The sequence below is a fragment of the Gekko japonicus genome, unplaced genomic scaffold, assembly GCF_001447785.1.
Source record: "Gekko japonicus isolate JY-2015 unplaced genomic scaffold, Gekko_japonicus_V1.1 scaffold175, whole genome shotgun sequence".
NCBI lineage: Eukaryota > Metazoa > Chordata > Lepidosauria > Squamata > Gekkonidae > Gekko > Gekko japonicus.
In genome coordinates, this window is record NW_015166425.1 from 1224134 (window position 1) to 1239941 (window position 15808).

General features: G+C 49.9%; 1 protein-coding gene across 1 annotated transcript in view; it reads right to left on the reverse strand.

The window, feature by feature from the left end:
* Positions 1-2538: 2538 nt before the first annotated feature.
* The window catches only part of LOC107110886 (mothers against decapentaplegic homolog 4-like), a 38565-nt gene continuing 25295 nt past the window's right edge, over positions 2539-15808 (reverse strand). Inside the window, exons 7-11 of the mRNA XM_015411726.1 lie at positions 15679-15732; positions 15235-15418; positions 7733-7901; positions 5274-5412; positions 2539-3514 (exon numbers count right to left, since the gene is read on the reverse strand). Of these exons, the coding sequence (XP_015267212.1) occupies positions 3303-3514; positions 5274-5412; positions 7733-7901; positions 15235-15418; positions 15679-15732 (758 nt within the window). The 3' untranslated portion in view covers positions 2539-3302. The remainder of the gene's footprint in view (positions 3515-5273; positions 5413-7732; positions 7902-15234; positions 15419-15678; positions 15733-15808) is intronic.

Consider the following 15808-nt stretch of genomic DNA (forward strand, 5'->3'; position numbering starts at 1 on the left):
AATGGGAATTACTTCTGAGAAGCCCTGTTTTGGATTGCTCATTTTTCTGTCATCATTCTGCCGACCGCTAATGAAGCTGGAAGCTGGAGCTTTTGTCTGATGCACGGGTGCCATGCTTGAGGGGTTACTTTTACTTTTATTTATTTTTGTATGTGCAGGATACGAAATGGTCTAGACCAAAAAATAATGTATTTTATTTTTTATTTTACAAAATGTATATCCCAGCTTCTCTGCCCACCGAGACAGCTACAAATCGAAACAGACCTGGTAAAAACCACACATTTTAAAACCACTAAAATCAACCTCTCCCAAAGAAAAACACATTAGTAATTACATGGCTCATTTCGTATCATGTGTAATTTATTTTTATGATTTTTTTTTTTTGCCTCAGTGATTTTTGGTTTCTCGCCTTTGGACAGCTGAGCGACAGGTTCAAATGCAACCGGGACAGCTTTCTCCCCCCCCCCCCATTAATGAGCAAAGGTGGCAAAAGGCCTTCTGTTGCCCAGTCTGCCCCCGCTTCCCCTGCTGAATTTTGGCCTGTCATACCCCTGCCTTTAAAAAAAAAAATAATAAAAAGAGGCCATAACCATACTTTCCTCCCTTCCTCAAAAGCAGGGCTATTTTTGGGCAGGAACGCGCAGGAACAGAGTTCCGGCTGGCTCCCAAGTTGGCCACACCCAGCAGGAACTCATTAGCATAATAGGCCACACCCAACAGCAGAAACTCATTAGGATTGGCTACATTAGGGGTGTGTGGCCTATCATGCAAAGGACTTCCTGCTACAAAAAAAGCCCTGGGTTTTGACCACAAACAAGGTAAACAGAATAAGAAGCAAAAGGTGGGTGTGGCTGGATGACCACATTTCTGGTAACATGGGAATGCAGCTTAATATGCTAATGAGCGGTGCAGTCAGAGGGTGTGGCCTAATATGCTAATGAGTTTCTGTTTCTGGGTGTGGCCTATTATGCTAATGAGTTCCTGCTGGACTTTTTCTACAAAAAAAGCCCTGCTCAAAATACAAGAACTCATGGGCACTCAATGAAATTGATAAGCAGTAGATTTAGAACAGATAAAAGGACCACAGATAAAAGCAGAGGTCCACCAGTGGCTATCAACCGCAAGGTATAAAGGGAACGCTCTGTCTGGGGCAAGTGATGTTCTGTCTTCTTGGTGCTGGGGGGGGGGGCAACAGTGGGAGGGGGCTCCTGAAGTTCTGGCCCTTCTGGTGGACCTCCTGGTGGCACCTGGGTTTTGGCCACTGTGTGACACAGTGTTGGACTGGAACTGGCTTGATCCACCATGGCTTCTCTTATGTCTGGGGCAGTGATGCTCTGTATTCTTGGTGCTGGGGGGGGCAACAGTGGGAGGGGGTTCCTGCAGTTCTGGACCTGCTGGTGGACCTCCTGGTGGCACCTGGTTTTGGCCACTGTGTGACAGAGTGTTGGACTAGATGGGCCACTGGCCTGATCCAACAAGCCTTCTCATGTTCTCTTATGCTATGTTCTTGGTGCTTCGGAGGCAACCGAGGGAGGGCTCCTGGAGGTCTGGCCCCACAGGTGGACCTCCTGATGGCACCTGGGCTTTGTCCGCTGTGTGACACAGAGTGTTGGACTGGATGGGCCACTGGCCTGATCCAGCATAGCTTCTCTTGTGTTCTTATTTCATCTCTCCCTGTCTTGCAGGCTGCAGGCCAAGCAAAAAATTGTGGGAGATCTCCCTTGTGCTGAGGAAAAGGCTGCATCAGTTGAATCTCTGCCTGTTAACAGCTGTTAAAGAGTGCTTCTGAGAGAGGAAAAGTGTCCCTAGACAAAATTGTCGCTGGTCTACGGGCTTCCCTAGGGTGTAAAACCGAGGCCTCTCCTTACCGTGTTCTATCTGGAAGATGATGAAACTAAAGGCCCAAGACTGGCTTCGGGCCTACCGAAGAAGAGTTTTGCCCACAGGCTTGAAGAAAAAAAATACAGGCTTCATGGGATATGATTCGTCTCCCTGCCCTGAAAATCATCAGCTGCCCATTTCTCCCCATTAAGCTTCTACTAAAGGGACAGGACATTTTTCTCCAGGCCTGTTGGCAACTCCACCCAGGAAGGATGAAGAGAACCTATGGAATTTTTGGCCATTTCTTTGTCCCACAGCTGATTGTGCAGACAGTGTTTAAGGCCGGGACTGTAAGTGAAAATTTAAAAAATCTGTTCTCTCGGGTAGTCGAGAGTTCATAACTGTTAATTATGCAAATGAGTGCCGTCTTTCTGCATAATTTCAGCTAGAACCACTAGTGGGGGGGGGGGGGGGCAACAGAACAGAGATGCAGAAGACAAGCACAACCAAGCCCTGAACAATTGTAGATCTCATTCGCTGCCCCATCAGCGCTCAGATTTCAGCCCATGCACTTCCAAAAGTCTAAGGGCTAGAAATATAACTCTCTCTCTCTCTCTCTCTCTCTCTCTTTTTGCAAAAACAACCACCCCCCCACGCTCTGGGAAGTCTAATCCCACACTCATATTTGGCATTCTTTCAAGGAACGAGAGCATGGCATCCTAGGGCTGTGGCCGGCCGGCAGCATCCTGGGAGAAAAATTAAAAAGAAAAACAAGGTCTCGTCCACTTACAGGAAGTCATGACCATAGAGTTCCTGGTAACTCCTAGAGCTACCAGAAGTGAGAAAGAGTAGCTCTAGGAATTGCCAGGAAGTCTATGGTTAAACCTGTCAGATGTGGCCTTTTCTTTTTAATTCTTCTTCAGCAGTGATGGACAACAGGGCCTGGGCGTGAGGGATTCCTACCGGGGGCATTAAGACGCCCCTGGCCAATGCCGAAAGGGGAATGGTCATCTGCTTGCTTTTTTCTTTTTTTGGCATTTTCAATTATTTGGCTGCTGACTGATATTAAAGCATAAGAAAAGATCCTAGGACAAGGGTCGTTTAGGAGGAGGGTTCGGGAGACGGGTCGCTTGCCGACTGTGCTCAGGTAATCTTTGGCCGCTTCGAAGCTTTGCAGGGTAAACGAGGAGGCAGTCCAAACAGGTCTCTGGCGGCCCGAAGATCTGAGCAGGGGGCGGTCCTCCTAGTCCGCTCACTCCGTGGCTGGTCTCCGGTCAGGACGAGTCACCTCTCCCGTGGTGGCCGGCGGACAATCCCACCACTTTGGGCCCTTCGAGGACTGCAGGGATCTATCCCTAACCCCCTCGTCACAGGAGTTGGGGGTTGTGTGTGTGTGTCGAGGGTCTCTTTCACAGTGCTGACGGCCCCACCGAGCCCGCGGGGGCCAGGCGCCCGAGACCCCGTGCTCCTCCACGGCCGCTCTAGTTGACGGGAGCCGGGTCGGCCAGCGGCATGGTGTGGAGGACCTCGTCCAGGAGCTGCAGGGCCCGGTGCAGGTGGACCTCGATCCAGCAGGGGGTGTGCTTGATGCTCTGCCGCGGGTAGTCCGGCCCCCAGCCCTTGACAAAGCTGAGCCGCAGGATGCAGAGCCGGCGGAGGTCGTCCACCCCGATCCCGGCTGCTGCGGAGAGGCCTGGAGGGCAGGAGAGGGGAAGCATAGGATGAGAACCACGCTCGAAAATCGGACCCGAAAGCTCCTGTCACAGGCGGCGGCCAGAAAAGCTAATGGCTTACAACCTCCTTTCCCCTCCCCTCCCCACAACAGACACCCTGTGGGGTAGGTGGGGCCGAGAGAGCTCTCCCGAGAATTGCCCTTGGGAGAACAGCTCTGAGAGAACTTGTGACTGGCCCAAGGACACACCAGCAGCTGGTGGACCCAGCAGCTGGGAGGACCCAGAACACCCATCCTACCCCTTTATACGCTCCTTTTCCAACAGGTTTCCGAGACGTGAGGACCCAGGGCAGAGTAACAAACTTTTATTAAAGAGATTTAACAACAGCCGTAAATCAAGAGCTTGTAGGAAAAAAGGAACACAGTCAAGGTCGGTAAACCGGCAAAACAAGAAACCCTAGCGCAGGGGGTGTCAAACATAAGGCCCGGGGGCCAGATCCGGCCCATCCAGGGCTCTTATGCGGCCCGAGAGCAACTGGTGCAAGGGAGGAAGTGCTGGGAGGGCGGGAGTGGGTGGAGCCTCTCCACTGTATCTTCAGCACGGCAGAACAACCTCGTCTGCAGCAGTCAAGCATCGTGGGAGCATCCGCCCAGCACCGCACTGCAGCCTCCGCAGTCCGCCTATGTGGGTTTTCCTCTGCACCCCCCTCCTACCCCAGGGGGCCCTGCAGTGAGGATATACCAGCTTGGAGCTTACCAGCTGTGGTCCTTTATACAGTTTCTATCTCTGGTACCTGGCATTACGTTTTATGGCACGCATGGCCCGGCCTGACAAAATGAAATTTATGTCAGAACTGGCCCTCGTGACAAATGAGTTTGACACCTCTGCCCTAACGCGTCTGACTGTACTGTACCTAGCCTTCTCTAGGTCTATGGCCTCAAGCTGACCTCGTCCCCCTTTGGAGGAGGGATTCCTTCATCTGCAGCAGCTTCACACTAGCTCTGCTTCCTAGGAGCGAACCCCCTCCCACTTTGGGACCGGTAAATATTACCGTCCCCATAAACTCTCTCCCCGCTGCTCCCTATTTTTCTTTAGCTTGTATATTTTCTCTGTGTTTTGTGTGTATGTTTTGCTCTTTTTCTTTTATAATAAAACACCTTTCTGTTTGAACTCCAGCCTGGTTTATTTCAAGAGTCCTCTAAGGAAACAATCCTGATAAACATTGGTGGGTCTCCCAAGTTACCCCCTCTCGCTCGTCTCCTTTAAGCTAATTTCCCCTAATAAAAATAGGAGACTGCCAATTTGGGTAACACATCATTGTGGGAGGATTTAGAAAGAAATACAGCCTTGTGTACTTACAGAAGAACATACAGGAACTGACGAAGGGTAGCTCTAGGAATCACTGGAAACGTTATGGTAAAACCACAGAGTTTCTGGCGATTCCTAGAGCTACCCTTAGCCAATTCCTGTATGCACTTCTGTAAGTACACAATGCTATAGTTGTTGTTTTTTTTAATTCTCCCGTGATGCTGTGCCCACCCATAACCCTTCTGCTGGTTGTGGCAAGACCTTGCTGGGCATTCAGAAAGGTAATGCTCCAGGAACTCCGGAGTCACCCCAGTAACCAGGAAGACTAGAGGTGCCGCTGGAACTGGAGGCCCCAGCACTGGACGCAACTGCCCAGACCTTTTGACAACTGTGCTGGCCCACAGGGCAGCTCTTTTCTCTTTCTGCTATCATCTCCTAGTGAGGTCACATGCGCCTCCACCTGACACCTACCGACAGCCGGAGCGATGCCTCCCACCGAGCCGGGCCCGGGGATGTTCCCAGACACTGCCGCCGCCTGAGCCGCCGCCGCCGCCTGAGCCGTGGCTGCCTGTTGGTGCATCTGTCGGTGGCACTGACGCAGGTCAAACACCTGGGTGGAAAGAACAAAGGGGAAGCAGATCGGGACGCTCGTCCGCACCGGCGTGAGTCGACTGCCAGGACTACAAGAAGGCCCTTTGCAGGTGGGCCAGAGACTTGCCGCAAGGCGGGGGAAAAGTAGAGATGCTTAGGATCCTAGAATCACAGCGTTGGAAGGGGCCACACAGGCCATCTAGCCCAACCCCCCTGCTCAACGCAGGATCGGCCGAGAGCATCCCTGACCGGTGTTTGTCCAGCCGCTGCTTGAAGACGGCCAGGGAGGGGGAGCGCAGCACCTCCCCAGGCGGCTGATTCCACAGCTGCACAGCTCTGACTGTAAAAAGGTTTTCTCTAAGATCCAGCCAATACCTTCCTGCCCTTAATTGAAATGCATTCTTGCGAGTCCTCTCCTTTGCCTCCATTCCTGAGGACTGGAAGGTAGCTAACGTCACTCCCATCTTTAAAAAGGGTTCCAGAGGAGATCTGGGAAATTACAGGCCAGTCAGTCTGACCGATACAGGGTAAGTTGGTGGAAACCATTATTAAGGAAAGAATTAGTAGGCACATAGATGAACAAAACCTATTGAGGCAGACTCAGCATGGGTTCTGTAAGGGAAGATCTTGTCTCACTAACCTGTTAGTGTTCTTTGAGGGGGTGAACAAACATGTGGACAAGGGGGATCCAATAGATATTGTTTACCTTGACTTCCAGAAAGCTTTTGATAAAGTTCCTCATCAAAGGCTCCTAAGCAAGCTCAAAAATCATGGGATAAAAGGACAAGTCCTTTTATGGATCAAAAACTGGCTAATTAATAGAAAACAGAGAGTGAGTATAAATGGGCAGTTCTCCCAGTGGAGGGGGGTAAGCAGTGGGGTACCACAGGGATCAGTACTTGGTCCACTGCTTTTTAACTTGTTCATTAATGATTTGGAGTTGGGAGTAAGCAGTGAAGTGGCTAAATTTGCGGATGATACAAAGTTGTTCAGGGTGGTGAAAACCAGTGAGGATTGTGAGGCACTCCAAGGGGATCTGTCAAGGATGGGCGAGTGGGCGTCAACATGGCAAATGGGGTTCAATGTGGCCAAGTGCAAGGTGATGCACATTGGAGCCAAAAATCCTAAATATAAATACACATTGATGGGGTCTGAACTGGCAGAGACAGATCAAGAGAGAGATCTTGGAGTTGTAGTAGATAACTCACTGAAAATGTCGAGACAGTGTGTGACTGCAATAAAGAAGGCCAATGCTATGCTGGGGATTATTAGGAAGGGTATTATGAAGAAAGGTTAAAGCGCTTGGGGCTCTTTAGCTTGGAGAAACGACGGCTGAGGGATGACATGATCGAGGTTTATAAGATTATGCATGGGATAGAGCAGGTTTTCTCCTTTTCTCACAGTACAAGAACTCCTGGGCACTCCATGAAATTGCTGAGCGGTCAGGTTAGAACGGATAAAAGGAAGTACTTCTTCACCCAAAGAGTGATTAACACATGGAATTCACTGCCACAGGAAGTGGTGGGTGCTACAAGCATGGACGGCTTCAAAAGGGAATTAGATAAGCATATGGAGCAGAGGTCCATCAGTGGCTATTAGCCACAAGGTAAGGAACTCACAGGCTGGGGCAAGTGATGCTCTGTATTCTTGGTGCTTTGGGGGGGGGCACAGTGGGAGGGCTTCTAGTGTCCTGGCCCCACTGGTGGACCTCCTGATGGCACCTGGTATCTTTGGCCACTGTGTGACATAGAGTGTTGGACTGGATGGGCCTTTGGCCTGATCCAACATTGGCTTCTCTTATGTTCCCTGCTGCCAACAGGAACAGCTCCCTGCCCTCCTCCAAGTGACAGCCCTTCAAAGACTTCAAGAGAGCTATCATGTCCCCCCCTCCACCTCCTCCAGACTGAACATTCCCAAGTCCCTCGTCAGCCTCTCCTCCCAGGGCTTCTTGGTCTCTAGGCCCTCGGTCATCCTCGTCGCTCTCCTCTGCACCCGCTCCATTCTGTCCACATCCTTGTTGAAGGGAGGCCTCCAGAACTACACACAACACTGCAGGTGCTGCCTGACCCATGCAGTGTACAGTGGGACTATAACATCTTGTGATTTGGGTGTTATGCCTCTGTTGATATACCCCAAGATCACATTAGCCTTTTTTGTCGCCGCATCACACTGGCTGCTCATATTTAACTTACGGTCCACCCGCACCCCAAGTTCTTGTTCACACACACTGCTACCCAGAACTGTATCCCCTATCCAGTATGCGCGTTCCTCATTTTTGTTACCCAGATGTAGAACTCGGCACTTGTCCTTGTTAAATTGCGTCTGGTTCACATTCTCACCTTGATGTAAGCACCGGGGTAAATCTTATGTACGGCGTCCCCCGGAGCACGGCCGGCTTCCCGGTCCAGGTAGTAGCTCTGCACGAAGACCGCGTGGTCGCTCAGACACCGCATCCAGACGTCCCCTTCGCCACGGCACTGGAGCTGGACCCCTTTCCCGATGTGCAGTCTACAAGAGAGCAAGAGCTGAGTGCGAAAGACCGGCCTTGGCAGTGCGACCCCAACCGGTGGATTTATGTAATGTGTCTCCCCCTCCAAATGCACAAGTTTGCTACAGTAGAATCAACGGGAATCTGGTGGCACCTTAAAGACTAAGATAAAGGTAAAGGTTCCCTTGCTCGAAAGCCAGTCAAATCCGACTCTAGGGGGCGGTGCTTATCTCCGTTTCCAAGCCGAAGAGCCAGCACTGTCTGAAGACATTTCCGTGGTCATGTAGCCGGCATGACTAAACGCCGCGGCGCATGGAACGCTGTTACCTTCCTACCGAAGTGGTACCTATTTATCTACTTGTAATTTCTTGCTTTGGAACTGCTAGGTTGGCAAAAGCTGGGGCCAGAGATGGGAGCTCATAAGAACATAAGAGACGCCAATGTTGGATCAGGCCAAAGGTTGGGAAATACCTAGAGATTTGGGGAGTGAAGCCTGAAGAGGGTGGGGTTTGGCGAGAGGGGAGGGACTTAAGAGCATAAGAGACGCCAATGTTGGATCAGGCCAAAGGCCCATCCAGTCCAACACTCTGTGTCACACAGTGGCCAGAAATACCAGTGCCATCAGGAGGTCCACCAGTGGGGCCAGGACATTAGAAGCCCTCCCACTGTTGACCCCCCCAAGCACCAAGAAGACAGAGCATCACTTGCCCCAGAGCCCCTATCTATACCTTGTGGCTAATAGCCACTGATGGACCTCTGCTCCATATGTTTACCCAATTCCCTCATGAAGCTGTCCATGCTTGTAGCTGCCACCACCTCCTGTGGCAGTGAATTCCATGTGTTAATCACCCTTTGGGTGAAGAAGTACTTCCTTTTACCCTTCTGTCACGTGGCACTCGATTCTCGAACTGCCGAGCTACCGACCTTCTGGTCTGCAGCTCAGCATCTTAACCTCTGAGCCACCGTGGCCCCTAAAGACTAAGATAGTCGGGTTTAAATGCCAGAAGGAAAGGGTGGAGAGTCTGGGGCTTTTCGATTTAGAAAAGAGAGGAATAAGGGGGGGATGCGATAGAGGTTTATAAAATTATGCACGGGGTGGAGAGGGTGGACCACGGGAGCCTTTTCTCCCTCTCCCAAAAGGCTAGAACTTGAGGGCATCCAATGAAACTGATGGGCAGTCAATTCAGGACAGCCCAAGGTCACTCCAGTGAGCTTCCGTAACAGAGCAGGGATCTGAACTTGGGTCTCTCAGATCCTTTGCCAATGCTCTAACTGGTCAAGACTGAAAAGTGGGTGATAATTAGGGCTGCCAAACTACAGGTGAGGGATATCCAGAAACAACATCCATGACAAAAAGAACGAAGAGTCAATAAAGATAAGTTTGCAAAATCATTTACTGTAGTGATTCTGTAGAAAATTCTCTTATCGCTGACACGCAACGAATAAGAACATAAGAACATAAGAGACGCCAATGTTGGATCAGGCCAAAGGCCCATCCAGTCCAACACTCTGTGTCACACAGTGGCCAGAAATACCAGTGCCATCAGGAGGTCCAGCAGTGGGGCCAGGACATTAGAAGCCCTCCCACTGTTGACCCCCCCCAAGCACCAAGAAGACAGAGCATCACTTGCCCCAGAGCCCCTAGCTATACCTTGTGGCTAATAGCCACCGATGGACCTCTGCTCCATATGCTTATCTAATTCCCTTTTGAAGCCATCCATGCTTGTAGCACCCACCACTTCCTGTGGCAGTGAATTCCATGTGTTAATCACTCTTTGGGTGAAGAAGTACTTCCTTTTATCCATTCTAACCCGACCGCTCTGCAGTTTCATGGAGTGCCCACGAGTTCTTGTATTGTGAGAAAGGGAGAAAAGTACCTCTTTCTCTACCTGCTCTTTCCCATGCATAATCTTATAAACCTCGATCATGTCACCCCTCAGTCGTCTTTTCTCCAAGCTAAAGAGCCCTAAGCGCTTTAACCTTTCCTCATAGGGAAAGTGTTCCAACCCTTTTATCATTCGAGTTGCCCTTTTCTGCACTTTTTCCAAAGCTATAATATCCTTTTTAAGGTGTGGTGCCCAGAACTGCACACAGTATTCCAAATGAGGTCTCACCATTGATTTATATAGGGGCATTATTATATTGGCTGATCTGTTTTCAATACCCTTCCTAATAATCCCCAGCATAGCATTGGCCTTCTTTATTGCAGTCACACACTGTCTCGACATTTTCAGTGAGTTATCCACTACAACTCCAAGATCTCTCTCTTGCTCAGTCTCTGCCAGTTCAGACCCCATCAATGTGTATTTATATTTAGGATTTTTGGCTCCAATGTGCATCACCTTGCACTTGGCCACATTGAACCCCATTTGCCATGTTGACGCCCACTCGCCCATCCTTGACAGATCCCCTTGGAGTGCCTCACAATCCTCACTGGTTTTCACCACCCTGAACAACTTTGTATCATCCGCAAATTTAGCCACTTCACTGCTTACTCCCATCTCCAAATCATTAATGAACAAGTTAAAAAGCAGTGGACCAAGTACTGATCCCTGCGGTACCCCACTGCTTACCACCCTCCACTGAGAAAATTGCCCACCTACACTCACTCTCTGTTTTCTATGAACTAGCCAGTTTTTGATCCATAAAAGGACTTGTCCTTCTATCCCATGATTTTTGAGCTTACTTAGGAGCCTTTGATGAGGAACTTTATCAAAAGCTTTCTGGAAGTCAAGGTAAATAATATCTATTGGATCCCCCTTGTCCACATGTTTGTTCACCCCCTCAAAGAACACTAACAGGTTAGTGAGACAAGATCTTCCCTTACAGAAACCGTGCTGAGTCTGCCTCAATAGGTTTTGTTCATCTATGTGCCTACTAATTCTTTCCTTAATAATGGTTTCCACCAATTTACCCGGTATCGACGTCAGACTGACTGGCCTGTAATTTCCCGGATCTCCTCTGGAACCCTTTTTAAAGATGGGAGTGACATTAGCTACCTTCCAATCCTCAGGAATGGAGGCAGATTTTAAGGAAAGATTACATATCTTTGTCAGGAGATCTACAAGTTCACATTTGAGTTCTTTCAGAACTCTCGGATGTATGCCATCTGGGCCTGGTGATTTTTCAGTTTTTAAGTTGTCTATCAGTTTTAGGACCTCCTCTCTCATCACCTCAATCTGACTCAGGTCTTCCAACACCCCTCCTGAAATCAGTGGTTCTGGAGTGGGCAAGCACTTCTCATCTTCCACAGTGAAGACGGAGGCAAAAAATGCATTTAGCTTCTCAGCCATTTCCCTATCATCCTTCAATACTCCTTTTACCCCTTGGTCGTCCAAGGGCCCCACTGCCTCCCTGGCTGGTTTCCTGTTTCTAATGTATTTGAAGAAAGTTTTATTGTTGGTTTTTACGTTTTTTGCTATATGCTCCTCATATTCCCTTTTTGCCTGCCTGACCTCAGACTTGCATTTTATTTGCCATAGCCTGTGTTCCGTTTTATCAGCCTCACTGTGACTAGCTTTCCACTGCTTAAAGGAATTCTTTTTACTTTTTACAGCCTCCATTACTCTGTTTGTTAACCATGCAGGCTTTTTCCTATACCTGTTTGTGCCTTTCCTAACCTGCGGAATATATATTTTTTGAGCTTCTAGGATCGTAGTTTTAAATAGATCCCAAGCTTCCCCAATTGATTTGACCCTTTCTACTTTTCCTTTCAGTTTCCTCCCCACGTGTCCCCTCATATCAGAGAAATTACCCCTTTTAAAGTTAAAAATGGTTGTGTGAGTCTTTTTGGCCAATTCTCTATTTGTACAAATGATGAACTCAACAACATTATGATCACTGTTTCCAAGCGGTGCAATCACTTTTACATCTCTCACCTCGCTTTACATCTCTCATCTCGCTTTATCTGAGCGTGTAGCAATTGTGGAGACCTCGGGTTCTGTTATTAGACAGTCAACATGGAATGTTTCCTTCAAGAGTTGATGAGTAGAAATTGATAAGAATTGTCAGGGCTATTTTTGGGCAGGAACGCACAGGAACGGAGTTCCAGCTGGCTCCCAAGTTGGACACGCCCAGCAGAAACTCATTAGCATAATAGGCCACACCCAACAGCAGCAACTCATTAGGATTGGCTACAATTAGGGGTGTGTGGCCTAACATGCAAAAAGCCCTGGGTTTTGACAACAAACAAGGCAAAGAGAATAAGAAGCAAAAGGTGGGTGTGGGTGGATGACCACACTTCTGGTAACATGGGGTGTGTGTCCTAATATGCGAATGAGCTGTACTGTCAGGGTGAGACCCTATCTCTCCTCTGTCCTATCTAGAATGGAGTTCCTTCAATAAAAGGACTCATGAAAAGGTAAAGGTAAAGGTTCCCTTGCTCGAAAGCCAGTCGAATCCGGCTCTAGGGTTGCGGTGCTCATCTCCGTTTCAAAGCCGAAGAGCCAGCGCTGTCCGAAGACGTTTCCGTGGTCATGTGGCTGCCATGACTAAACATCAAAGCGCACGGAACGCTGTTACCTTCCCACCAAAGTGGTACCTATTTATCTACTTGCAATTTCCTGCTTTCGAACTGCTAGGTGGGCAGGAGCTGGAACTAGAGACGGGAGCTCACTCCATCATGCGGCACACCCGGGTCTCGAACTGCTGAACTACTGACCTTCCACAGCCTGCAGTTCAGCGTCTTAACCACTTGAGCCACCGCAGCTCCAAAAGGACTCATATTAGTTTGCAAATATCAAGAGGCTCCATGTAACTTTGTTTCGTGCTCGTGCGCGCACACTGTGCCAGGTGGCTCTGCTGTGGTTGTGAGCCTTTGTGCACGCTGCTACCGATGTATTCCAATAGCCAGACACCCCCGGTGGGGGTGGGGATCTCCTTCTGCCAGCCCCCACCACTACACCGCCGATTAACTGGCCAGTGAGGGGAACTAACCCCTCCAAAGAGAGGAACAGCTGACATTGCAGCAACTTCCCTATGCTGAGAGCCAGTTTGGTGTAGTAGTTAAGAGCGACAGACTCTAATCTGGGAGAACTGGGTTTGATTCCCCACTCGTCCACATGCAGCTGCTGGTGTGACCTTGGGTCAGTCACAAGTTCTTTAAGAGCTCTTCTCTCACAATCAGTTCTCTCAGAGCTCTCTCAGTCCCACCTACCTCACAGGGTGTCTGTTGTGGGGAGGGGAAGGGAAAGGAGATTGTAAGCTGCCCTGAGACTCCGAGTGAAGGGTGGGGTATAAATCAAATCTCTTCTCTCTTCTTCTTCTATGCTACTTCAATGTGACCCGGAGGCCAAATAGGCACATTGGGGATGTTGGGGCAACGCCCTGGTTTTTAGGCAAAAACCCTATGGTAAAAGCTAATTATACCATAGAGTTTTTGCCCAAAAACTAGAGTGTCGCCCTGTCATCCCCACATCACTTCTGGGAACGTTGGAAGTCACATGGGCACATTACTGAAACGTCTGAAGAAAAGTCCTGCTCCCGGTAAGCCCACCCCCCATCCCCTGCCAGCTGCCAGGAGGGACCTCGTAACCCTTTGTAGAATACATAAATCATTTATTACTTATTTATTTGAAGAGAAGAAGAGAAGAGATTGGATTTATACCCCGCCCTTCACTACCCAAGGGAGTCTCAGAGCGGCTAACAATCTCCTTTCCCCTTCCCCTCCCCGTAACAGACACCCTGGGAGGCAGGTGGGGCTGAGAGAGCTCTGAGAGAACTGCCCTTGAGAGAACAGCTCTGAGAGAACTTGTGACTGACCCAAGGTCACACCAGCAGCTGCATGTGGAAGAGTGGGGAATCAAGAAGAAGAAGAGGAGATTGGATTTATACCCTGCCCTTCACTACCCAAAGGTGTCTCAGAGCGGCTTACAAACTCCTTTTCCCTTCCCCTCCCCACAACAGACACCCTGTGAGGCAGGAGGGGCTGAGAGAACTCTGACAGAAACTGCTCTAGAAGAAGAAGAAGAAGAAGAAGAAGAAGAAGAGGAAGAGGAAGAGGAAGAGGAAGAGGAAGAGGTTGGATTTATACCCTGCCCTTCACTACCCAAAGGTGTCTCAGAGCGGCTTACAATCTCCTTTCCCTTCCCCTCCCCACAACAGACACCCTGTGAGGTAAAAGAAGAAGAAGAGGAGATTGGATTCATACCCCGCCCTTCACTGCCCAAAGGTGTCTCAGAGCAGCTTACAAACTCCTTTCCCTTCCCCCCCCTCACAACAGACACCCTGTGAGGTGGATGGGGCTGAGAGAGCTCTTGACAGAAACTGCTCTTTTTCAAGAACAGCTCTTATTAGAACTACGGCTTGTCCAAGGCCATCCAGCCAGGTGCAAGTGGAGGAGTGGGGAATCAAACCCGGTTCTCCCAGATTAGATTCCGCGCTCTTAACCACTACACCAAAGAATAGGGTTTGAAATGTTTATTCCACTTGTCCTGGAGAAAATGGCATTATACCCTTACTGAGGTCCTTCCCCTCTCGAAACCCCGTCCCCCGGGCTCCACCCTCAAATCTCCAGGTGTTTCAGGACCCAGAGCCGGGAACCCTAGAATACTCTCACAGGTGGGTCTTGAGGCAAGATGGAAGGAGGTGGAGGAGAACAGGGTAAGCTGGGAGAGAAGACTCCAAGGCAAATTGGTCTTCCCTCTAGATAGCCTGTGAGAAGGCCATAAGTCACAGTCTGTTTCTTATATAATGCCATATATTTCAGAATACTAAAAATTAAAAAGACAGAGTGTTAAAGGAGCTGAAGGAACAACACTGCTAGAACGTTCGCAGGCCAGCTTGTGTGAGAGAAGGGACAGTTGTCAGTCTGGTTCGGAGGAACACCTCTCACCAGGGACGGGTTTAGGCTTTGTGGGGCAAGACAAGATCTGGGAAGAGGTCCCAGCCAGGAGAGAGATTAGGAAGTCTCCAGACTAGCAAAATCAACCCCCACTGGAGGAAACAGCAACTTTGGACAGTGGACTCTATGGCACATTATACACCACTGAGGTCGCTCTCTTTGCCAAACGCTGCCTTCCGCAGGCTCTGCCTCCAAACTCGCCAGGAATGTCCCAGCCTGGTGTCAGCAACTCGACAATGGAATGGAGACATTTAAAGCATTCTGAAATCTGAAAGTGGATTGTTACGGCCTTCACTCCAAAGAACTGTGGGAAATGTAGTCTTGTGGAGGGGTAAGGCTTTGTATGCTCAAAATGCCTTTCCGGGATTTGTGGCCTTTCTGTAGCACTACAGCTCCCAAGATTCTTTAGCTGAAATAAATGGATTGGAAACTGGTTGTGAATTTATAGAGCAGGTGTTCCTTTCTGCACGGCAGGTGCGCACACTTAACACGCCACTAGACGCAGTCCTCACCTGGCACGCTCGCTGGCGTCTGTGCGGTGGACGTTCGAGAGCTGCCCCAGGCAGAAACGGTCGCCCCCGGATGGGTCCACGTAGCCGTCCACGGTCACCACGGGGCAGTTGGAGGGCACCTTGAAGATCTCGCCCACCTGCACGTCCATCTCAAAGTAGGCGATGGAACACCAGAATTCGGGGCCTGCGGGGAGGCGAGAGTTAAAATTCCAGGATGGCACGGGTCGGTTGTAGAAGGGCAACGAGAGCAAGTGAGGGAGGCATCGCTTACCAGGGTGGCTGGAAACCGGGTGCTGGTAGGGAGCTGAGTTGTGGTGTGGGGGCCCTGAATACCAAAGACAAGACAGAGGGGTCAGGGAGATGGTTGCACCTGGCTGGGGGGGTGGGGGGGCACAGCAACACAAGAGAAGGGCAACGAGAGCAAGTGAGGGAGGCATCGCTTACCAGGGTGGCTGGAAACCGGGTGCTGGTAGGGAGCTGAGTTGTGGTGTGGGGGCCCTGAATACCAAAGACAAGACAGAGGGGTCAGGGAGATGGTTGCACCTGGCACGGGGGGTGGGGGGGCACAGCAACA